Source organism: Hemiscyllium ocellatum, chromosome 23 (genome assembly GCF_020745735.1).
Source record: "Hemiscyllium ocellatum isolate sHemOce1 chromosome 23, sHemOce1.pat.X.cur, whole genome shotgun sequence".
NCBI classification, from domain to species: domain Eukaryota; kingdom Metazoa; phylum Chordata; class Chondrichthyes; order Orectolobiformes; family Hemiscylliidae; genus Hemiscyllium; species Hemiscyllium ocellatum.
In genome coordinates, this window is record NC_083423.1 from 16,799,437 (window position 1) to 16,824,481 (window position 25,045).

The 25,045-nt window shown below is 41.4% G+C and overlaps 1 protein-coding gene across 1 annotated transcript in view; it reads left to right on the plus strand.

Annotated features, from left to right (window-relative positions):
- Positions 1–25,045, plus strand: part of si:dkey-117n7.5 (uncharacterized protein LOC559444 homolog) — a 35,640-nt gene that overhangs the window by 7,548 nt on the left and 3,047 nt on the right. The window contains exon 3 of the mRNA XM_060842529.1: positions 16,657–16,728. Coding sequence (XP_060698512.1) covers positions 16,657–16,728 — 72 coding nt within the window. The remainder of the gene's footprint in view (positions 1–16,656; positions 16,729–25,045) is intronic.

The window sequence follows — 25,045 nt, forward strand, 5'->3', positions numbered from 1 at the left end:
AAGACAGAAACAAGCCATTCAGTCATCAGGTCCATAAGAGCATTTTGCCCTTCCTCCTCCAGTAGCTTGTCCTGTTTTGCAAAGCCTCTGTTGATTTTTCAAGTCAGGCTGCATTTCCAGGAGAAAATTCTACACCCACACTTTGGAGAAACTGGTTTATGCAAAAATTTTGAAGTATGGAATAAATTAATCAGCACCTGTTATACCACTTCCTTTGGTAACCTGACTCACTATATAAAGTATTGTAGAATCAAAATAACAGCCAGGGAATTCAATCAGCAACTGTTCTATAAGTCATTGATGATCGCTGTAACTAAAGTGAGGTTCTTCATGCGGCAAGGGACTTTTTCAGGTGTGCGAAATTAATGAAGAATGGTTGCTCGAGTGTTGAACTCCAAACTGCGAGCACTGCCATTAATTCAGGACAGATCACTGATTGATTTAATTGTTGAACTACTTCCAGCAACCATTTACTTGTGCATGTTAATGTCCTTAACAATATAGTGCCTGGGATGATTTAGAGTAATAAAAATGTACAGTACGGAAACAGACCCTTCAGTCCAACTCATCCATGCTGACTAGATATCCTAAATAAATGTAGTTCCATTTGCCAGCATTTGGCCCATATCCCTGTAAACCCTTCCTATTCATATACCCATTCTCTGGCAGTGGTAGAGGCTGGTACAATTTCGACATTTAAAAGGCATCTGGATGGATATATAAGTAGGAAGTGTTAATTTACTCCACAATTTTGCACAAGAATCACATATTTAATCTTACAACTTATAGGGACACCTAAGATGTTAATTAACCCAATTTCTCACCTGATCTTTTGTGATAAGCTAGACCTCCTGTTATCTTATGAACTGATCTAAGAAGTTAATTAATGTTCCAGAATTATTTTGACTCAATTTCCCTCTGTCCTGATCTGTCATGTTGCAGTAAAATTGCTGATGTTTCCTTCCACTTTCTGCGTTAAGGGATGACATCAGACATGGCATTATGCACTTTGTCACATTTCTTTGTAGAGACACTATCTACTAAATAGAACCAGTGAGAGCACCTTTAATGAGTTTCAGAGCCAGTACTGTAAATTGAGCAAACTGGACTCTATAAGTCAGGCTGTTAGTCTTGTGTACCACCCTGTTCCTCTATCCAGAATTAGGACCAGCAGTATGGCCGTGACTTGTACTAAACAGTCATGCAGTATTTTTTTATTGCATTATGTGCCTCAGTGGCAAGGAATAATAAGAGTACTGATAATAATCAAGATTTTACTCTAATATGCAATAAATGCTTATATTTGTATTGAATTGAATTAAATGATGTAATGTTTTATGGATCAGTGCAGTCAGTTATTCCACTTTTAAGAATGCAGATTAAACAGCATTGAAAAACAATAAAGTGAATTTAAGGGATTGGAGATTGTTTAAAAATGGATTGAAGGAATTCAATGCTCAAAAAGTCATGGAATACTAAGTGATAGCAGATGAGCATCTTAAAATACTTTGACTAACACTTAAAAAATAGTTCACCAGTAAGGTTTTGAATTTAATAGACAAATGATTGGCTTATCTATGAATTAGAGGACACCTATGATGCTGGAATCATAGAAATGTCTTGTCAAGGATACATTGGGCAGAGTTTGAAGTGCAGCATTGGGACTTGAATTGTTAGTGACTCAGGTCAAAATCAACAAGTTAATGACTATATGACTGGGATTGGTGGAATCAGGAGAGGTTCCATGGTGACAAGGGCAACAGGTAACAAGGCACTCTCTGAGACAGAGAGTTAATGTTTCAAGTCCTGTGATCCTTCTTCAAGAAGGAGCACAGGCTTCGAAATGTTAACTGTTTTTTTTTCCCATAGATCCTGCCAGGTGTCCTGAATTGCTCCAGCAATTCGTTTTTGTTTGTTTCAGATCTCCAGTTTCTGCAGTTCTTTGTCTTATTTTAGAGAATGGGAGGACCTTGGTAGATGACAGGGGTATGGTTAAACATTTTCTTTCGAACAATGAAAGGAGAGCTCACCATCTTGAAGTACTTACTTTAAATCTCTTTTAGTTCCGGGAGGGTTTAAAACTAGATTGGTGGGAACCTGAACTATGGATCAGATGATGGAGTAGGTAGTGAATAGCCAGATACAGTGTGCAGAGAGTCTATGGGGAGATGGTGTCGGCACATGATGGTGCAAAGATGCAGCCAATGTGATGGGTTGAAGTGTGTCTATTTTAATTGAAGAAGTATCAGGAATAAGGGTGACGAATTCAGTTAATGAATCAGCACTTGGAACTATGATGTTGTAGCCATTATGGAGACTTGGATATCACAGGGGCAAGAACGGTTGGTGAATGTTTCATGGTTTAGATGTTTTGAAGAGAATTGGAGGGAAGGTAAAGAAGTGGAGGAATAGCATTCCTAATCAAGGATAGTATCAAAGCTGCAGAGTGAAAGATCATCGAGGAGGGTTTGTCTACAGAATCAGTACGGATGGAAGTCAGAAACAGGAATGGAACAGTCACTTCATTGGGAGTTTTCTACAGGCCCCCCAATAGCAATAGAGACACAGAAGCGGATTGGGAGGCAGTTTTGGGAAATGTGTAGAAGTAACAGGGTTGTTGTCATGGGTGACTATAACTTTCCTAATATTGATTGGAAACGCCTTAGTTCAAGTATTTTGGATGGAGCAGTTTTTGTCAAGTGTGTCCAGGAAGGGTTCCTATTGCAATAAGTAGATAGGTTGACTAGAGGGGAGGCCATATTGGATTTGGTGCTTGGCAACAAACCGGCTCAGATGTCAGATCTCTCGGTGGGAGAGTATTTTGGTGATAATGATCACAACTCCTTGACCTTTACTACACTCATGGAAAGTATTTAATTGGATGAGGGGGAATTACAATGCTATTAGGCAGGAACTGGGGCACCTAAATTGGGAACAGATGTTCTCAGGGAAATGCACAACAGAAATATGGTGGTTGTTTAAGAAGCACCTGCTGATAGGCTTGTTCCACTGAGGCAAGGAAGGAATGGTAGGTTGAAAGAACCTTGGGTGACAAGGGATGTAGAAAATCTAGTCAAGAGGAAGAAGGAAGCTGACTTAAGGTTGAGGTGGCAAGGTTCAGACAGGGCTCTAGAAGGTTACAAAGTAGCCAGGAAGGAACTGAAGAATGGACTGAGGAGAGCTGGAATTGGAATTGGAATCCCTACAGTGTGGAAACAGGCCCTTCAGCCCAACAAATCCACACCGACCCTCCGAAGAGTAACCCACATAGACCCATTCCCCCACCCTATATTTGTAGCTGGTGAATGCGCCTAACCTACCCATCCCTATGGGCAACTTAGCATGGCCAAATGACCTAACTTGCACATCTTTGGACTGTGGGTGGAGTCTGAAGCACCCAGAGGAAACCCACGCAGACCACGGGGAGAATGTGCAAACTCCACATAAACAGTCGCCTGAGGCTGGAATCGAACCCGGGTCCCTGGCACTATGAGGCAGCAGTGCTAGTCACTGAGCCACCGTGCTGCCCATGGGGGTTCAGTGAAGGGAGCGTGAAAATGCTTTAGCGGGTAGGATTAAGGAAAACCCGAAGGCATTCTACACTCATGAGAGGAACAAGAGGGTGGCCAGAGTGAGGGTAGGGCCAATCAGGGAGAGTGGAGGGAACTTGCACCTGAAGTCGGAGAAGCTTGGGGATGTCCTTAATGAATATGTTCTGTCAGTATTCACTTCTGAGAGGGACCTTAACATTTCTGAGGACAGCGTGAAACAGACATATGCTGGAACAGGTTGATGTTAGGAAGGAGGATGTTTTGAAAAACATATGGATAGATAAATCCCCTGGGCCAGTGGGGATATACCCTAGGTTACTACAGGAAGCAAGAGAAGAAATTGCTGCACCTTTGGTGATGATCTTTGCATCCTCACTGTCCACTGGAGTAGTGTCAGATGATTGGAGTATGGCAAATGTTATTCCCTTGTTCAAGAAAGGGAATAGAGATAATCCTGGGAATTACAGACCAGTCAATCTTATGTATGTGGTGGGCAAATTATTGGAGAGGATTCTGAGAGACAAGATTTACGATTACTTGAAAAACCATAGTTTGATTAGAAATACTCAGCATGGCTTTGTGAGGGGCAGGTCATGCCTCACAAACCTTATTGAATTCTTATAGGATGTGACTAAACACATTGATAAAGGTACAGCAGTGGATGTAGTGTATGTGGATTATAGCAAGGCGTTTGATAAGGTTCCACATGGTAGGCTCATTTAGAAAGTAAGGAGGCATAGGATACAGGGGAACCTGTCTGTCTGGATACAGATTTGGCTAGTCCATAGAAGACAGAGGGTGGTGGTAGATGGAAAGTATTCAACCTGGAGCTTGGTGACCAGTTGTGTTCTGCATGGATTGGTTCTGGGACCTCTGCTCTTTGTGAGTTTTATAAATGACTTGGATGAGGAAATGGACATCAGAGGTAGCTTCTTTACTCAGAGATTGGTGGGTGCGTGGAATGCACTACCAGCAATGGTAGTAGAGTCAAATACATTAGGGACATTTAGCGACTCTTGGATAGGCACATGGAAGTTAGTACAACAAAGGGTATGTAGGTTAGTCTGATCTCAAAGTACGATAAAAGGCCAGCACAACATCAAGGGCCAATGGGCCTGTACTGTGCTGTACTGTTCTTTGTTCACATGAAATGGATGGAGTGGGTGGAGATGAAACCAAGTTTTGCTGTATTGTAGTCACATATACCTAAGTACAGTGAAAAGCTTTGGTTTGCGAACAGTACAGGCAGATCATAGCAAACAAGGACATACAGATCATCGGGTGTTTAGACAGAATGAGGCTTACAGGTTACAACTGCACAGGAGGTGCACAAAGCAAGATCAACATTGAAGGTCACATGCCTGCCTGGGTTCCATTCCCAATTAACTGCATAATTCTGAAATTCATGGCATTGCATTCCATCAAGTTCCCATAAAGTCACAGAACTACAGTATATTACTGATTCCTTAATGCCGCCTGACCTGTGATTTTCCAGCACTACTCTAATCTTGACTCTACAGTATATTGATTTCATGATGTCCAATGTACAGAAGTAGCCAAGGAGAATAGGTAATAGATGTAATTCATGAGGTGCTTTTTGGTGCAGGGCAATCTAATCTGAAAGACTGGCAGCCCCTCTAGACAAGCAACGGGGAAGGAAAAGGGAGTTGTTTGCCAAGGCAAGATCACAATGGCTCTGATGCTACGTCCCTCAAGGAAAGCTAACTATTGTGCATAGGATGATGTACTAACATGTTTTAAAGGCCCTGGTCCATACGTACTATCTTCATGCACCTGAATATTTGGTTACAAGAAGCAGTCCTCTGGCACCACATGGGGTGGAGCTATTCATGACATATATGCTGGTTGGGAAGGAAGCCAGGGAAAGAAATCCTCAAAGTGAATGATGACTCTGTACTCAGTGGCTCAGTGGTTAGCACTGGTGCCTCACAGTGCCACAGACCTGGGTTCAATTCCACTCTTGGGTGACTGTCTTTGTTTACACATTCTTCCTGTGTCAATGTGGTTTTCCTTCAGGTGCTCTGGTTTCCTCCCTCAATCTAAAAATGTGCAGGTTAGGCAGATTGTCCATGCTAAATTGCCCATAGTGTCCATGAATGTGTAGGTTAGGCGGATTAGCCGTAGTTAATATGGGGTTATAGGCATAAGGTAGGGGGCTGGGACTTGGATGCTGTTTGAACGGTCGGTGTGGACTCATTGGGCCGAATGGTCTCCCTTCCAAACTGTATGGATTCTATGATTCCCAACTGTCTTCACAGATCTCCTGGAACTGATAAAAGGTAACACAAGTGAGTGAATGATATGAGATAAGAATGTTCAAAAATTGATTGCAGTAGATTGTTTACATTGTAAAGGGACATCTGATAAGTGAGAGGCTTTAAAAAGTATGATATTGGGAGTTCAGAGTCATTTTATTCCTGTTAAGTGAAAGGTAAGGTTGGTAGGATTAGAGAACAAGGATAAATAAAGATATTGAGGTTCAATCAAGAATAACTTGGTTCAAATGAATCCTTTGAACCGTATAAAGAGTGTAGGGGCATTAAGAGGGAGACCAAGAAAAGCAAAGATGAGATATGAGATAACCTTATTTTCCAAGGCTAAGGATAATCCAAAGAGAATCTATAAGTACAGTAAGAGCAAGACAGCAACTAGAAAGCAAGTAGGACCCCTTAAAGATCAAAGAGGTCGTCTTTGTGTTGAACCTCAGGACATCAGAGATATTAAATGAATATTTTGTGTCAGTTTTTACTGTGGAGAAAAAAATGGACACTAGAGAACTGAGGGAAATAAACATTGCTGTTTTTTGAAACAGTTCACATTAGAGAAGAGGAAGTGCTGGAGGTCTTAAAAATTATAAAGATGGATAATCTCTAGGACTTGATCTAATGTATCCCAGGACTTTTTGGGAAGCTAGGGAGGAAATTGTCAGGCCCTTTGTAGAAGTATTTGTATCATGTATAAATGGCAAAAGACTGGAGAGTGGCTAATATTATGCCTTGGTTTAAGGGATGTAAAGAGATGCCTACAAACTACAGAACTGAGTCTGACTTTGGCGGTGAACAAGTTGTTGGAACTGATTCTGAAGGATAGGATTTATATTCATTTGGAGAGGCAAGGAATGATTAGAGATAGTCAACATAGTTATGTGCAAGGGAAATCATGTCTCACAACCTTGTTTTGAGTTTTTTGAGTAAGTAACCAAGAAGATTGGTAGACATTGTAAAACTGAACTTTAATAAAGCCTTTGACAAGGTTCTGCATGATACACTAATTAGTAAAGTTAGATGTGTGGGATTCAGGATGAGCTTGCCAATTGGATACAAAATTGGCTTAATGGCAGAAGACAGAGAATGATAGTGGAGGATTGTTTTGCAGACTAGAGGCCTATGAACAGGTGGGTCCACTTTTGTTTGTCATTTATATCAATAATGTAGATGAGAATGTAGAAGGCGTGGTTAGTAAGTTTGCAGATAACACCAAGGTTGGTGGTATAGTGGATAGTCATAGTTATAAAGGCATACAGCATGGAAACAGACCCTTTGGTCCAACTCATCTACGCGAACCATGTTTCCCCAATTAAACTAGTCAGACTTGCCTGCAGAAGGTTATCTAACATTACAAAGAGGTCTTGATCAATTGGTTCAATTCTAAATTCTGAAACTCTACGGGTGGCTGAAGTTTTTAATGTCCCTCATCAGATAGAGGGTTGGCTGCTGCAAGACAAAAAATGCCTCCTGTAGACCTCAGTGATAATACCAGTCAGGTAAACGTCAACCGGGGAGGTATAATGCTGCACATGGAGCAATTATTGAGCAAGTGGTAACATTCTGAGCATGAAACCTGGTTGTTTGGGTTGCTCAGGGAATGCACTGAAATAAAACGAGGTGAAAACAATGAGTGCAGATGCTGGAAACCAGATTCTGATTAGTGGTGCTGGAAGAGCACAGCAGTTCAGACAGCATCCGAGGAGCAGCGAATGCACTGAAATAGACACCAGAATGAGTATACTGAAAATGGTGGAAATTACAGCAGGTCAAGCAGCATCCATTGAGAGAGAACAAGCTAATGTTTTGAGTCTGGATGTCTGTACATCAGAGCTTCTTCAGAAAGAGTGTCCTGCATCAACATCATGGGCTTCTGCAAACAAAACCCAACAAAGGGAATATCAGGAGAGGAAGAGATGCATATCTGAGAGGCATCCTCCCATGAGGAAAGGGAAATCAATGATCGCATCACAATCAGGAAGTTGCTTGCAGACGGAAAGAGGCCAGTGCAATGGTCCTATAATACAGACAGATCGATGAAATGTAATTGCTAACCGATTCCAAGGCAATTGATCTGCCTTTCCATGTTTGCTTTTCTGTTGTGACTTTAAGAAACCAGCTGGTTGCCAGGCTGCTGCTTTTTTATGGGACAAAGATAATGAATTAAAAATCATTTCATTTTGTGCTATCCTTTTAAACAGAGGGAACGTCTTAAATTTCATTGTGCTAGTACTGTGATCACTTAGAATCATCAAACTATGCAGACAAGCCTTTGTGCTCATTGCACCAAACTGAACCTACACTGCTGTGCGTACGCTTGCAACCACCTTCTGGCCAGAAGCATGATTCGGGCACACAGACCCTTGATTACATTTTTCTACCATCTGGCTGATGTGACTCATAAGTTTGTTCCGTCATTATCCCTACAGTCCCGAAGAATATTTGGCTCCTTAATTGTACTGTTGCAATTGCTCAGCATCTTCAGTGATTGTGCTTCTGTTATTGTCAGTGGGACAAATGCAAACACTTCTTTCCCACCATCACACTCCCTGAGTCAAGGAAATCCTTCCTACCTCAGTAATGCATGTCATACCTTTTATTCTGGGAATATTTTGTATGGCTATGCAGATCCAGCCTGGTGAATAATCTTTCCTTCTTATACCCTGAAGAGCTCAGCAACATTTCTTCATTACTTACATACATTCTACGGTAACCACAATGTCTCCATCCCAAGCCCAGTTTCCTCAAAATAGCCTTACTGGAAAACATCTGTGGCTATGAGAACCATCTCATGAATGTCAAATGTAATCCCAAATGCTCAGTCTATGCTTTGCTGGGTCATGAGCACATTAAGTACATACATTGCTGATAACATTAGAAGACCAATTGAAGACCAATATTGTCTTCCGATGGGGAAAAAAAACACTACATTTATTTTACTTCAGACAATTACGTCAGCTTCTTGCTTTAGGCAAAAGTGAGGACTGCTGATGCTGGAAACCAGAGTTTAGATCAGAGTGGTGCTGGAAAAGCACAGCAGGTCAGGCAGCAACTGAGGTGCAGGAAAATCGACGTTTCGGGCAAAAACCCTTCTTGCTTTGTCTACCATAATATCTATGTGCAATCCATACATCCACAGCTGAAGAGTAGGGAATGTTCTGACTGCTTTAATTGCAGGTGTCCACTGGAATCTTGGGACTGAGAAGCCTATAGCATTCCTGAGAGTATGGGCTGGAGAGGAGCTGGCCCACCCCCATGATTCTGCCAGGCAATGAACTCAGTGGCAGAGGAGAGATAAAAAGGCAGGGTACCTCTGAAATGTTCTGAGATAAAGCTCCTGGGTGCATGGTTTGCATTCCCTCTCCTCCCTAAGGGTACGTATTAGCGTAAAATAGTCTTTTTAAATGAAGGGAATCTGGAGGGAGGATGGGTGCCTTCCTCCTCCCCATCACCCTTTCCATGGAACCATCTGTAATACAAGAAGGTTTGAAAGGGACAACAAGTGACATTGTGATATGTAAGAAAAATAATTACTGTTAAAACACAGAAGCTTCAACAACTTTACTTTTTAAATCAGACGTATTAAAGGGTCCAACTTTAAGTCTAACCTTGCAAAAGCATCGAAGCACTCGCCTGATTGAACCACAATAAGAAACAGACATTAAGACAGCCTCCTCCATATTTCCTTCTAATGAGTGCCTCTAATTTTCACTTGTCCTGATGTTCGCTAGTCTGTCCCTGCATTTGAAACATGTTGCTTATGGCCTAGTGCAGAGGCAGATAATTTGCATGTGGCATAGCAGCTACCTATCATCCAGCAGTTCATCAAGTCTCAGAGACCTCTTGCATTGCTTCTTCCTCTGGCTATGGACTCAGGTCAGTGATGTACTGACTACACTGTGACCCCTACTACTTTAGGTGATGGACCCACCAAGGTAAATATCTGTGTTGATGGAGGGTGCAAATGAGTGCCATGCCAGTGCATCCTCTGAGATTTCAAATATATCTTCTTCAGGTGGTGGGGCTAATATTAGGAAGTTGTGGCTTTTGTGCTTTGTCCTTTTCTCATGCCACTAGTACCTTCAGTAAAAAAGAGAAAAAACGATTTGCTGAACATATACATCCTTTTTACAGACAAATATCTGACACTATCTGCTGCTTTGAGAACTTCCCAAGAACAACAGTCTTCCCTACTGGTCTCTTGTGACATTCTTATCTCCTCATCAGTGCAGGAACGGTCAGAATCCTCCCTTGCCCATTGTACGGGCTGATGATTTATGTATCAGGTATCTCTCCACTGTTCTGGGCTTACTTCCTTTTTTTTTATTTCAAAAATATACTTTATTCATAAAATTATTTGGATCTCTATGCAATTGGTCGTGCCATTCTTGTGCACACATTACATTGCTTTACATCCAGACATCGAAATTTATTTTTCATATATACAAGTCTGTACATTTACTATCCAGCTCTTCTGCTGAGGCATCAGCAGAGCCCAAATGACTGGGTGGGCCCCCTGTTCTTCTTTGGCAGGCAGATGTTACACGGTGGTCTTTCCCCCACTGCGCCTTGGCGGCAACTGCCCCAAGCTTCAACATGTCTCTCAACACGTAGTCCTGAACCTTGGAATGTGCCAGTCTGCAACACTCAGTCAGGGTCAACTCCTTCAGCTGGAAGATCAACAGGTTTCGGACCGCCCAAAGAGCGTCTTTCGCCGAGTTGATGATCCTCCAGGCACAGTTGATGTTGGTGTGCGTCCCGGGGAACAGACCGTAGAGCACGAAGTCCCGCGTCACGGCGCTGCTCGGGACAAACCTCGACAAACACCACTGCATTCCTCTCCAGACTTCTTCTGCATAGGCACATTCCAGAAGGAGGTATGTGACAGTCTCGCTCCCCCCCCCCCGCCCCCCGCAGCCGCTTCGAGGGCAGCGTGCGGTGCGGCAGAGAGTCCGGGCGTGCATAAAGGATCTCACAGGCAGAGCCTTTCTCACCACCAGCCAAGCCATGTCTTGGTGCTTGTTGAAAAGTCTGGGCTTACTTCCCTCTTGTAACTGATCCTGTCCTGCAGATAGAAAGGAGACTGATTACAATCAGTGCACAAGTACTTTATGTGCATACGATCCATGGCAGCTCTTAAGCCCCTATCAGTAAGTGATTAGGAAATGCACTGCCCATGAACGATTGGAAAACCGATTGCATGAGGAGTCTATTAAGCATTCAGTTCACTTCATCCAAGTGGTGTTGACGTTTGCGGCTGGTCATTCTATAAGATACATGTGTACAGTGACAGAGGTAGACTGAATGATGCACCAAAGAGTTTCAGTTTACAGTGAGTAGATAATGTTACTTATCTTTATGGAATGCAGGAGATTGTTCATCCTCTACCAGCACCAAATATGGCTTGTTTTGTGCAGGTCATAAGTGTTGACCTGCTTGCAACCTTATTCCATGTTTCGGGGTCTGGGAGGGCTTCTTTCATTGGGGATGATGATCTTCCTTCTTTCAGGGACATCCTGGACTTCTTGCAAAGCATTAACGAACTGTATGGCCTGTTTTTGTCTGTGTGAGAACATATCCAGGGTGGTGGGGTCAACCAACTCTGTGAAGCTGCAGGCTTCCATGGAGTGAAGGTGAGTACCCAGGTGGCATCTGATCCTTTGTTCCTGGACAATCCCAGTGACAGTGAGAATTTCTGGTCACCCACTTACCTAAGATTCACCATTAATGTGCACAATAATATGCATGCATAAGTAATCAGCTGAAAACCATGTGAAAGCTCAAGTCTGAGTAATAGTGACAATTTCTAATGTGCCTGATACCATTACAGGAATCCTGAATGAAATAACTCATAAATTGTAAAATATATAATCAATGCATGAAAAGATAGGAATAAATGAGTGTGCCTGTGCAAGACAGATTTCAGCAGTAGGATAAAATCAAACTGGAAACTTCAACAAAGTAAAGTAAAAGTACAAAAGAAGAACAAAAATGGGATAAATCAAGGTGCATTGGGAATGACAACTAGTGGCTAGGAACAGCTCCAAGCACTGCCTACCTCTCCAGCTGATTGCACAACAAGGTAAGTAAATGAACAGCAGCTGACATTTTGCATGATATTGTAACTCTACAGTTAACCCTACAACAACCTGTAGCTGCTGACCACCTGAAGACATTGTCTAGGCAGTCTTCCACATATATTAGAAAAGAATCTGAAATGATGTTAGTACCTCAATTTGCATTTGCAATTGATCTATTATGCAAGGTTTGTGAAGGTTTGTCACTCAGGTTGAGGTTTAGGGTGTAGGTTTGCTCACTGAGCTGTAGGTTTGATATCCAGACGTTTCATTACCTGGCTAGGTAACATCATCAGTGGCGACCTCCAAGTGAAGCGAAGCTGTTGTCTCCTGCTTTCTATTTATATGTTTGTCCTGGATGGGGTTCCTGAGGTTTGTGGTGATGTCATTTCCTGTTCGTTTTCTGAGGGGTTGATAGATGGTATCTAGATCTATGTGTTTGTTTATGGCGTTGTGGTTGGAGTGCCAAGCCTCTAGGAATTCTCTGGCATGTCTTTGCTTAGCCTGTCCCAGGATAGATGTGTTGTCCCAGTCGAAATGGTGGTTTTTTTCATCTGTGTGTAGGGCTACGAGGGAGAGACAGTAGTGCCTTTTTGTGGCTAGCTGGTGTTCATCTATTCTGGTTGCTAACTTTTTTCCTGTTTGTCCTATGTAGTGTTTGTGGCTGTCCCTGCATGGAATTTTGTAAATGACATTGGTTTTGTCCATGGGTTGTACTGGGTCTTTTAAGTTTGGCAGTTTTTGTTTGAGAGTGTTAGTGGGTTTGTGTGCTACTAGGATTCTGAGGAGTCTTAGTAATTTTGCTGTCATTTCTGAGACTTCTTTGATGTATGGTAAGGTGGTTAGGGTTTCTGGCTGTGTTTGGTCTGCTTGTCGTGGTTTGTTCCTGAGGAATCTGCGGACTGTATTTTTTGAGTATTCGTTCTTCTTGAGTATGTTGTATAGGTGGTTCTCCTCTGTTTTCCAAAGTTTGTCTGCGCTGCAGTGTGTGGTGGCTCATTTGAATAGTGTTCTGACACAGCTTCATTTGTGTGTGTTGGGATGGTTGCTGGTGTAGTTAAGTATTTGGTCAGTGTTTGTCGGTTTTCTGTATACGCAGGTTTGTAGTTCTCCATTGTCCTTTCTTTCGACAGTGACGTCCAGGAATGCGAGTTTAATGTCGGTTTCTTCCTCCTTGGTGAACTTTATGCCTGCGAGGGTGTTGTTGATGATGTTAAATGTATTTTCTATCTTGTTTCGTTTTGTGATGACAAAGGTGTCATCTACGTGGCGGACCCAGATTTTTGGTTTGATGGTTGGTAGGGCTGTTTGTTCTAGTCTTTGCATTACCGTTTCTGCTATGAATCCTGATAGCCGAGATCCCATGGGTATACCATTGGTTTGTTTGTAGATTATGTTGTTGAAGGTGAAGTGGGTGGTGAGGCACAGTTCCACTAGCTTCATGATGTTTTCGTTGGTAATGTGATTGATTGTAGTTGGGGTATGTGTGATGGTCTCTTCTAAAAGTGAGGTAAGTTTTTCCTTTGCCAGGTCGATGTCGATGGAGGTGAACAGTGCTCTTACGTCGAATGAGATCATTGTTTCATCTTCCTCTATTTTGGTGTTTTTGATTTTTAGGAATTCCTGGGTGGAGTGGATGGAGTGCTGTGACTCTTCTACTAGGAATTTCAGTCTTGCGTGTAGTTCTTTGGCCAGTCTGTAAGTTGGTGTTCCGGGTAGTAAGACTATGGGTCTGAGGGGGGCTCCTGGTTTATGGATTTTTGGTAGTCCATAGAATCGTGGAGTCTGGTTGCATTTTCTGTCTTGTTTAATTGTCCGGAATTGTGTAATTTTCTTAGGAGAGATGTAATTTTGTTTCCTAGTTGTGGGGTTGGGTCTAACACCACCTGTTGGTAGCTGTTGGTGTCTGCAATTAGTGCATTGGCTTTCTCTATATAGTCCCTTCTGTTCAGGATAACTGTGAGCCAACCCTTGTCTGCAGGTAATATGACGATGTTTTTGTCTTTTTTGAGGTTTTCTAGGGCTTTCTTTTCTTGTGTGTTCAGTTTGTTTCCTTCCCTCTTTCAGCTCAGAGTAGGTGCAATTGTCTGTCTGATCGTTTCTTGTGTTTCTTCCGTGAGATTGTTGTCCTTCAATGTGGTTTCTAATATCGCTAGGAAATCCTTCTTGTCAGCGTCTCGGTAATTGAAATTTATCCTTTTACTAGTACTGCTTTTTCTGTGTCTGATAGGGTTCGGTCTGATAAGTTCTTTATCCATAACTCTCTGTTATCGGTTTTGTCTTTGTTTGTGAATTTGTCAAGTTTTTTTCTTCAGGTCCTGATTTTTCTTTATCTGAGTTTGTCGTTGTTTGGTGTTTATGGCTCGTTCTACCGCGTCTGTCCATTCTTGATTTGTTGCTTATTTGAATAACGGTTTTTGGCGCGCAATTTCTCTGTTGTATTTTCGAAGTCTGTGGTGGGTGTCATTGATTAGTTCTCGGAGCACTCTGCGGCTGTTACTTTCTGTTAAACTTCTGGCTTGAGGTGCTTTTATCGGCGGTTTGTATTGGAAACATTTTGGCAGTACTTGTTTTCTCAAACATGCATGCAGGAAGTACAGTTGTTCGCGGGTTGAACTCTCTTGGATGGCATTCTTTTCCCATCTTCGGGCAAGTTATAGCGTGTTGCGCCCATTGGTTTTTGCAAGGTTTGTGAAGGTTTGTCACTTAGGGTGTAGGTTTGCTCACTGAGCTGTAGATTTGATATCCAGACATTTCATTACCTGGCTAGGTAACATCATCAGTGGCAGCCTCTATGTGAAGCAAAGCTGTTGTCTCCATGTTTGTCCTGGATGGGGTTCCTGGGGTTTGCGGTGAAGTCATTTCCTGTTCATTTTCTGAGGGGTTGATAGATCTATTATCTATTTCAAGTGCACATTCCGGAATCCAATTCGACAGACAGATTTGATAGGCAGTGAAATCCTGATGCAGAAGAATATATACACATTGCTTCATATTATATCTTTCAGCACCCACTAACATCTGTAAACAGAAGCAGCATGACTGTCTGCTGAAATTAATAAATTAATGAAAAACATATATATATTGGCATTGGAAGCAGACAATGGTTCATTACATTGATTCCAGGGATGGAGGGATTCTCTTATGAAGAGAGGTTGCGTATGTTGGACTTATACTCAATGGAGTTTAGAAGAATGAGATGTATAAGACTAATTAGGGGGCTTGACAAGATGGGTGTCAAGAAGTTGTTACCCATTTTGAACAAATCTAGAACCAGAGGGCATAACCTTAAAGAAAGGGGGTGCCCACTTGGGACATAGATGAGGAAGAATTTCTTCTCTCAGAGAGGAATGAATCTGCAGAATTCTTTACAGCGGAGGGCTGTTGAGGCCAGTTAGTTAAGTACGTTCAAGGCTGAGATAGATTGGGTTTTTAATCAGTAACGAGGTCAAGATTTTGGGGAAAAGGCAGGAAGATAGAATTGAGGATTATCAAATCAGCCATGATCTAACTGAATTACAGAACAGCCTCAATGTGCTGAATGACCTACTTCTGCTCTTCTATCTCATGGTCTTATGGGCAAACAAGATAATTGTATCCCAAAAGAGTAAGAGCTAACGAAAGCTACATTTAGACCAATGTCATGTTGTTATGGACCATACTCAAACCACTCAAAATATATTAAGAATGTAGCCTAGACCCTAACTTTTTCTTCTTTTAAAGGTAAGTGTGAGATGCTGTGTTCCAGATGCAATTCGATTGGTCAAACTACTTGACATTAAGCAAAACACAATTTATTCAAACAGTATAGTTAAAATACAACAAAAGAAAGAGGAACTTGAAATAATTTAACCTTATTGGAAAACTTAACAGAATACTAGATTATTTTACTACTCAGCAGTAACTTTTCCAATTTAGTAACATCCCATAAACGCACTCTTAGCAAAAGGCAAATTCAGAAAAAAACAAAATTATCTTACATGCAACTCCAGCAGCCCAGGAGGAAAAATATCCAGGGAAAATTTAGAGAGTGTAGATGCTGAGAGAGATTCACTACCTTCCAGCCCTCCTGAATTACAGCAACAACTGCTGTTGAAAAAACTAAAAATCCTGGTCCTGTGAGAGCTTGACCTTGCCCGTTCAGGTTCTATTGTTCCAACCTGAAAAAAAAACCCGAAGGCATCACAAGCTCTACTCTAGTGGTTTTGATAGACTGCCTGGTACCTCTGCCTTAATACCTTTCTTCAGAAAAAAAATGACAAAATAATCTCTTAAAGTCATCACAATATTTGCCCACAAAGAGTACCCAGTCTTTGTAATTAGGAGTGCAGGCTACTAAGGTATTCTTTTCCCTGACAATAAGTTCTTCCATCTTAAGGGCAAAAACTTTCTTTAGAAAGGGACTAGGATATATTATGCAGAGATATCATGGATAAATGATGCATTAGCATTATTAGTATCATTAACAAATCAAAGGTGGTTTGACATCTCTAATCTCAACTGAAACAAAAAATACAGACATTTAATTTCCTTTTATGAACCAGGAGACCCTTGAATAGAAATAACAGGAAGCAATTATATTTGTGATTGGTTCAACAACGAATTGTTCTGTGACATTGATCAAGTTAAACTATAATATTTATTACCTTCTGAAATACATTAAGTGGCTGGAACAATTGCTGAAATAGAGTCTAATTCAATATGCATCACTCATTATTTCCTTAAACTTGTATCTCCAAACAGATATGTTGAATAATAAAGATTTAACAGCCACATTTTTTAAGAAGAAGTTGCTTTTGGAGAACCCATTACCAGGTAAATTCTGCATATTAGCATCTTTAGCAATAAATCACATTTCCTGTAATCAGTGGCTTTCTGTGCTAACTGAGAGATTTCATTCTTCAAGGAAGAAATGGGAGCTCAATAATATATTGCAAAGTAGCACAGCATAATCAATAGGCTATTGGATGAAAGTGACCAAAGAGAGAGACCAGAAATTAATTACAAGTTCTAATCTGTACTGGGCCGTGAGAAGCTCCAACAACTACTACCAGCACCTTAAACCTTACACTGCTTGGCATCTCATGTTTAGAGGTCTTTAAAGTAACTGACTGCTTTTGAATGGATGTGACAAAAATCTGCAAAAACGTAGTTCTCCCATCCAATCCTCATCCTGCCATTATTCAACGGCTGACCATTTTCATTAAGGTTTTCACAAAGACCAATAACTTTTTGGAAATAACTTTATGCTTCTAGTTAAAAGATGAGAAAAAGATTAAGAAGATTTCACATTTGAAGATATTTATTGTAACAAAAGACCAAAATCTCCACTAATCGCTATTGTTATAGGCAATTTATATTTTAAACCATAGAAGAGAGTTATCCCTATTTATATTTAATAGAACTCAAATGAAACTTCTGGTCATGTGTTATTCAGTCCCTTAACTTCACACAAATTCAATCTTTTTAATCAAGAATGAGCTTCCATCCATATTCTGACATGGAGAGTTCTAGCTCATAGCTGCTCACATTCTCCCAATTACTAACTGTGTCTGTGCACATTCATGGACAACCTAGAAACCATTCCCCTCTCAAACTACATTTTCATAGCAATGTAAATCACATGGGTGTTGTATCCAGGCAGAAGTGTTGATTAGCTATTCTTGAAAGCCAAAATCATTTTCATATTTGAAATAACTGCCCAGTTTCATAGAACAAAGAACAATACAGCACAGAACAGGCCCTTTGGCCCTCGACCTGTGAACTAATCTAGCTCCCCCCAACACTATCCCATCATCATCCATGTGCTTATCCAAAGATTGTTTAAATGTGGCTGAGTTAACTACTTTGGGAGGCAGGGCATTCCACGCCCTTATCAGCCTCTGACATCTGGCTTAAATCTATCACCCCTCAACTTGTAGCTATGCCTCCTTGTACAAGCTGATGTCATCATCCTAGAAAAAAGACTTTCACTGTTTACTCTATCTAATCCTCTGATCATCTTGTATGTTTCTATCAAATCCCCTCTTAGCCTTCTTCTCTTCATTGAGAACAGATCCAACTTTCTCAGCCTTTCCTCATAAGACCTTCCCTCCAGACCAGGCAACATCCTGGTAAATCTCCTCTGCATCTTTTCCACTGCTTCCACATCCTTCCTGTAATGAGGCAACTAGAACTGTACACAAAATTCCAAGTGTAGCCGCAATAGCGTTTTGTATAGTTGCAGCATGACATTATTGACTCCGGAACTGAATCCCTCTATCAATAAAACATAACACACCGTATGCCTTCTTAACAGCACTATCAACCTGCTTGGCAACTTTAAGGGATCTGTGTACATGGACTCCAAGATCCCTCTGCACATCCACACTATCAAGAATCTTTCCATGACCCAGTATTCTGCCTTCCTGATATTCTTACCAAAGTGAATCACATTTATCTGCATTGAACTCCAGTTGCCACCTCTCAGCCCAATTCTGCAGTTTATCCACATTCCCCTACAATCTGCAACATTCTGTAACATTGTCCACTAATCCACGAATTTTAGTGTCATCTGCAAACTTACTCACCAATCCACCTATGCCTGCGTCCAAGTCATTTATGAAAACGACAAACAGCAGTGGTTCCAAAACAAATCTTTGTGGCACATCACTAGTAACTGGATTCCACGCCTTTCAGTATACTGTAAGTTTCAAATACATCCCCCCACCTCATCCGTCTAAATGTTGAGTGTAGACTCAGAGTCCTTAAACGTTCCTCATACGTTAAGCCTTTCATTTGTGAATCATTCTCGTGAACCTCCTCTGGACCCAGTTGACGGCCAGCACATCCTTCCTGATATATGGGGCCAAAAATTGCTCACAATATTCTAACTATAGTCTTACCAGAGAGTTTTATAGCCATAGAAGTACATCCCTGTTTTTGCATTCTAGTCCTCCCGAAATAAATGCCAGCATTGCATTTGCCTTCCTAACTATCTGGAAGGAAGGACTCCAGGACTCCTGTCTTATCTTGAATTTGTGGACTTTTCCCCTTCAGTAAGAAAAACTAAGCTGACATTACTGCTCTACTGCCTTGCCTTTTAGCACAGACACAAAGCCAGAAAACTTGAGATGGTTGTCAGAAATTGTCAGTCAAATCAGGAGAGATAATCTTTGCTCAGCAGTCCTGGCACACTATGTCAAGGGCCTTGGACTTAATCAGTCAGCCATTCAGGGCAATCACAGTCAGGATGCTGTCTGCATAAGGGGTGAAGTCTGAATGCGAAACAGCCCATCACTACTCTTTCTGCCCGACTGTTATCTCCCCAAAATCAATCAAGTTAATTATACATGATTTTCCTTTAACATTTTGGCATATTCAAGCAGGCTGTTCTTAATCAATCTATCTTCACCAAATTTCAGTTAATTTTGTCCTGGATTATTGTTTTCAAAGCTTCTCACCACTGAGGCTAAACTGATTGACCTATAGTTTATGGGTTTATCTTTAGTCTATTTTTGAACAAGGGTGTAACATTAGCAATGTTGGATGTTATCTCATGGTGTCTTCAATACAAGACATTGGATCTTTTGCCAAGTTGTGTAAGATATTGTTATCACAATATCTACAGTATGAAATTTAATTTTAGAACAAAAACAGCAATTTGCATTTGTATAGTGTTTTTTATTATAGCAATGTCCCAAGGTATGGAATGCATTGCTTGAAAAGGTGCTTCCATTCAGGCATTCAACAGGGTATTGGATGATGATTTGTATAGAAATAGTTTGCAAGGGTATGAAGATAAAGGAGGAGATTGACACTATGTAGTGGTGCTCATTTGAAGAGCTGGTGCTGGCACGATGTGCCAAAAGGTCTCCTGCTGTACCAATTCCTGTGAGGTCCTTCACAAGAATGCAATCAAACAAAATTTGACATTGAGCCACATAAGGAGTTCTTCACAGGGGCTGAGGTCATTAGACCAGATTTTGAGCAGGGAGGTCAAGTTGGAGAATTTCCCAGTCAAGCCACACACTCAGGAAATTGTGTTGCAAGCATCACAATTTTCATTCCAGGCTGAGATGGGATGAAGGGAGGAGGAACTCTGTAGAGTGAGGAGTTGCAGAAGAATGTGTGCAACGTAGAGTCAGGCCTTCTACCCATGAATGCAAATTAAAATGAGACACAAGGGCTGCCATGTGCCTAGACAGACTTGTTAACTGTTTTAATTCTCTGGGGACATTTTAGTCATTTCTTAATTAATGTAGCACTAGCTGACACTCACTACCACCCACGTCCCAACAGTGTCAACCCGTGCTAACTCAAGCACCCATATCCACTCCCTCTGGCTCCTCAGATGTTCCAAGCCAACCATAACCCCTTTCACACAAATTGCCTTTTATATACTCCATACTGTAGTGATTGGAACAATGTCAATAGAATATGAGCTCCCTAATTGGGGTTGTTAACCTGGTCCAAACAAGGAGTGCTGTCTGACAGATATAAACAGGAGTGTCAGGGGTTCTGCTGTAGAGCTGGCTCTATGCTAGCTGGGTCAGTGCCATGTGCTATGCACATGTAAATAAAGGGTGACTTGGTGACAGGATACCGGTCTATATGGAATTAATAAGGTGGTGATAAGTGAAAAATACACCCCAGAAGCGATTCATTTGCAGCAGTCATTTTGAATTGTGGTAAGCATTTCTGACATCATGCCACAATTTAGAAAGCTTGACTCATTTGAAGCTGTCAAAAACTGGCCTGATATGTGGAAAGAATGCATTAGTTTTTCAGGCAAATATCATTGGGGCAAATAAAAAGCAACAAGTAATTCTCCTGACTGCTGTGGATTATTAGGATTTTTGGATTATTAGGAGCCTAACTATTCCGGAGGCAACCAGATACTAAAAGCTTTCAAGAGTTGATGGATTCAGTTAAGGAATATTATGACCTGAATCTCTAATTCTGAGATGCTATTGGTTTTATCCAACAGTTTGAGAACCAGGGGAATCCGTATCTGATTTTTTGATGAGATTAAGAAGACTGGCAGAGGCATGTGGTTTGGTTTAACCATAAGTGAGATGTTGAGTGACTGTTTGGTATGTGGTATTAATGATGCGACCATGCAAAAGCACCCTCTAGCTGAAGCACAATTGGACTTCAAAAAGTACCACAACTGGCTTTGTCATTAGAAAATGCAGCAGGTGGAGCTTATGAGTTACAGAGAATGACGATGAATGTGAACACACTTACCAGGCTGTCTGAGTTTGGGAAGCACATCTTGGGTGAAGGCAATTGCATAGCCTCACTCAGGACTTGTCCTGAACAGAGGGACCCTAGGTCAGTCCACAGCAAAACCCCAAAACAAAGTCAAGCCTCTCTCACACACACGCATTCTCTCTCACACACACGCATTCTCTCTCATGCACACACACATTCAAGCCTCGGTCAAGCTGTTAATTTTTTTGTCAAGACCCAGGTCAGCAAGCCATTATAGTTGCTGATGATTGTAGTAAAAGGCTCAGGCCCAAGCCTGATGGAGTAAAATTGGTTGAGACAGATTCAATTTGATCAACTCAACATTTTTTGATTAGATAATGGCTGTCTCAGTGAAGTCCTAGTTAAATACCCAGGTGTTCGTCAGGAAGGTCTAGAAACTATCAAAGGGTCCAAGGCCATCTTACATATTGACCAAGAAGCAATTCCATAATTCTGCAAAGCCCACCCAGTGCCATTTGTCTCACCCGCAAAAGTAGAGGCAGAAACCATTGGGCTGGAAAGCAATGGAATCATCAAACTGGTACAATTTGCGAAATGGGCGGCCTCAGTCATACCAATTGTGACGCTCAGACTGGTCGATTCACCTTTGTGGGAATTTTAAACAAACGTGAACTACTTTTCACAGCTGGATAAATACCCAATCCCTCTGGCAGGTATGCTGTCCTTCGGGTGTGCTGTCCTTCACAAAGCTGATCATGAGCCATGCATACATGCAAGTGCGATTATATGAGGATTCCCAGAGGTATACCACAATTACTACCCATAAACGTTTGTACCAATATATGAGACTGCCTTTAAGGGTATCATCAGCCTGTGCCATTTTTCAGCAGACATTGGAGAACATTTTACAAGGTGTTTCCAGGTTTTCCTTTTATGTAGATGATGTGCTAATAACCGGGAAGACCTGATAAAGAGCATTTAGAGAACTTGGACATAGTACTTCAACATTTCTCCTAGGTGGGAAATGCCTTAGGAGAGAAAGATGTGTTCCAGTCACCCCAAGTGACCTAATTCAGCTACAGAGTAGACAAGATTGGGTTACATCCATTGGAGGATAAAGTCAGGGCAATCAAAGTGCCCTGGCTCCCACATCAGTAAGAAGCTTAGGTCTTTTCTTGGGTTATTATGGAAAATTCATAAGTAGTTTGGTTTCCATCTTGGCACCCTTACATTTGCTATTGGAAAAAGGTCAGCCTTTGAAGTGGCCTTGTAGCCAAGATGTAGCCCTTAGGGAAGTGATGAAGCAGCTATAATCATCTACGGTGTTGACTCACTACAGTCCCAAGCAAGATGTAGTGCTGACATGTAATACGTCCCTGTATTTCCTCAGGGTAGTGTTGGCTTACCAGTGGTCCAGTGGAGAGGAAACCTGATAGCATATGGTTCCCAGATACTGGCTGATGGCAAATGAAGATACACCCGGATGTGTCTCTTTGATATGAGGAAGTTCCACCAAACCCTTAATGGACATAATTTTGTAATAGTACAGACCACAAAGCTTGCTATGGCTACTAAAAGAGGACAGGGCCATGCCACCAATGGTTTCAGGTCAAATTCAGCAGCGGGCTCTTATTCTGAGTGACCTTTGTTATTCAGGGTTGATGATATAATGTCAGACACATGCCTCCTCTCAGCGAGAAAGACAGTTTACTTCAGGTGACGAAGTTTGGTGTCAAAACCACGGGAATGGCCATGCATGGATAAAAGGCATGGTTAATGCAAGGTCGGGTCATAGGTAGTTCGGGTTGGAGAGGCAGTCCAAACCAAGCACACATACCACATAAAAGTTGCAATTTCACAAATGGGGCAGCAGCAAAACATAGCCGGCCCCTCAGAACATCCAACAAGAATCAGTGGGTTTACCCTCCACCAAGCATTGAAGAAACCTGTGAGGATGAAATGGACACAGCAGATGTTGCAGCCTGACACCAATACCGCCTGAAGAAGATGGGTTTTGGTCGAAATGCTCTGATCAAAGAGGCAGGCTATGGTCCGGTACACACCGCCTGTATCCGAGGCATGTTGGACGAACCAGATCTGGTACTAAAACAACCCAGGAGAAGCTACAAGAAAAAGAATCAGCCTGCTGTGGGGGAGAGATGTAGAAATTGGAACTATGTCAGTCAGGTGGATGTCATAGAATATAAGCTCCCTGTGTGGGGCTGTTAACCTGATCCAATTAGGGAGTTCTGGCTTACAGGATAAAAAGGAGTGTCAGGCCTTCTGCTCTAGGAGCCTGCTCTGTGCTAGCTGGGTCAGCATCATGTACTATGCACAAGTAAATAAAGAGTGTCTTGGTGATGGGATACCGACCTTCATGGAGTCATTTCACATACCAATTCATCACACACACACACACACGCACACACACACACCCCCGCAACTCATCCCCACCGTGTCTTATAGTTCCTCTGGCATCTTCATGGCAACTTATTACACCCCAGTGATTTTCTATGGCTTCTTATAGTCCACTGCCATTGTGGTGCTTCTCCCTGCTGCACCATCCATTGCCCTTGTACTCTCCATGCTATTATATATAGTGTGCATCATGGACAGTGCTCAGGAACCATGCTAAGGTAAAATAAAACTCAAAATATCTATTAGAAACTTCACTATATATAAAAAAACTCATTCACAAAACCCTTTGGACATATTTAAATCTCCTCACATATTTAATCCTTTACAAGCAAACATTTATATTCATAATCCCACATCGAGGATAGCTTATCCTTTTCTCACCTCTTGAATTATCAATCAAACTGAATTTACAACTTCCTCCCTCCATCCACAGATAATGACAGACAGTAGAAGCAATCAGGCAGTAATTATAGCACTTAGGATTATGTCCATAAACATCTATTGAAACTCTAGACCTTTTTTTTTCAATTTACAGACGGGCAAGCATATTTCTTTTCAAATTTTAAGGGGCAGGAGATTTAAGTAACTTAACAGTTTTGCATATCTTCTCCAACTTTCACAGATATTTGTATCTCCACCACAAAATCATGGGACACACATTGCAACTTGAGGTAGCTTCTTGAACAAAGTTCAAAACTGCTAGGCCTATGGATTCAGTTCAACTGGCCCAGCCAATTCATAATTTGTGTCTTTATGCTTCAGGCCTATCCTTTTCCCCTACCAGCAAAAATGGAAAATGCGATGTGGCATTTCTAGATCCAGGTGCTGTTCTGCCATTTTTAAAGCTCCAAGCAGTTCCCAACACTGTAAAATTCTGGTTTTTGGTGAGTGATTTCAGTAATACATCTAGACGCTAACAGTGTTCTGAAATGAAACATTGTCTTTGCCCATGTTTAGTGAAAGGCACCATATCAATAAAGTGGTTGACACCAATGCAAGGTACAGTCATTCAAAGGCATGTTAAATGAATAAACAGCCAATTAAAATGCCTGCTAGGGATCATTAAAGAGACTTCAGGCCATGTTGGCGCCTGGTGCTACAATTACTGCTCCCTTCATACAGCAACCAATTATTTGGGAGTAATCATAGCATTAAGGTCAATCTCAAGTGTCACTTAAAGTGATATTCATCACTTCATGACTATTACTGTTAGAGCTGTGAAGGTGGCTGCTAAAACAGTTCAGGAAAAGCATTTTATCAAGACTGTAAGTACAGTGATATAGGAAAATTGCATTCAGTGCTGGATAGGGTGAGGGCAACCAAATATTGGACAAGTTTTAATTATTTTATATGTGGAACCTACCATGCATCAAATGAAACAATATAAAACAAATTAACAGTTATTCATCTCTTTATGGTTTGTGGAATCTTGCTCTGCACAGAATGACAGCTCCACATCCGTACATAACAGAAATACTATTATTATTTTATTGTATATGAAATACTTCAGGTCAAATAA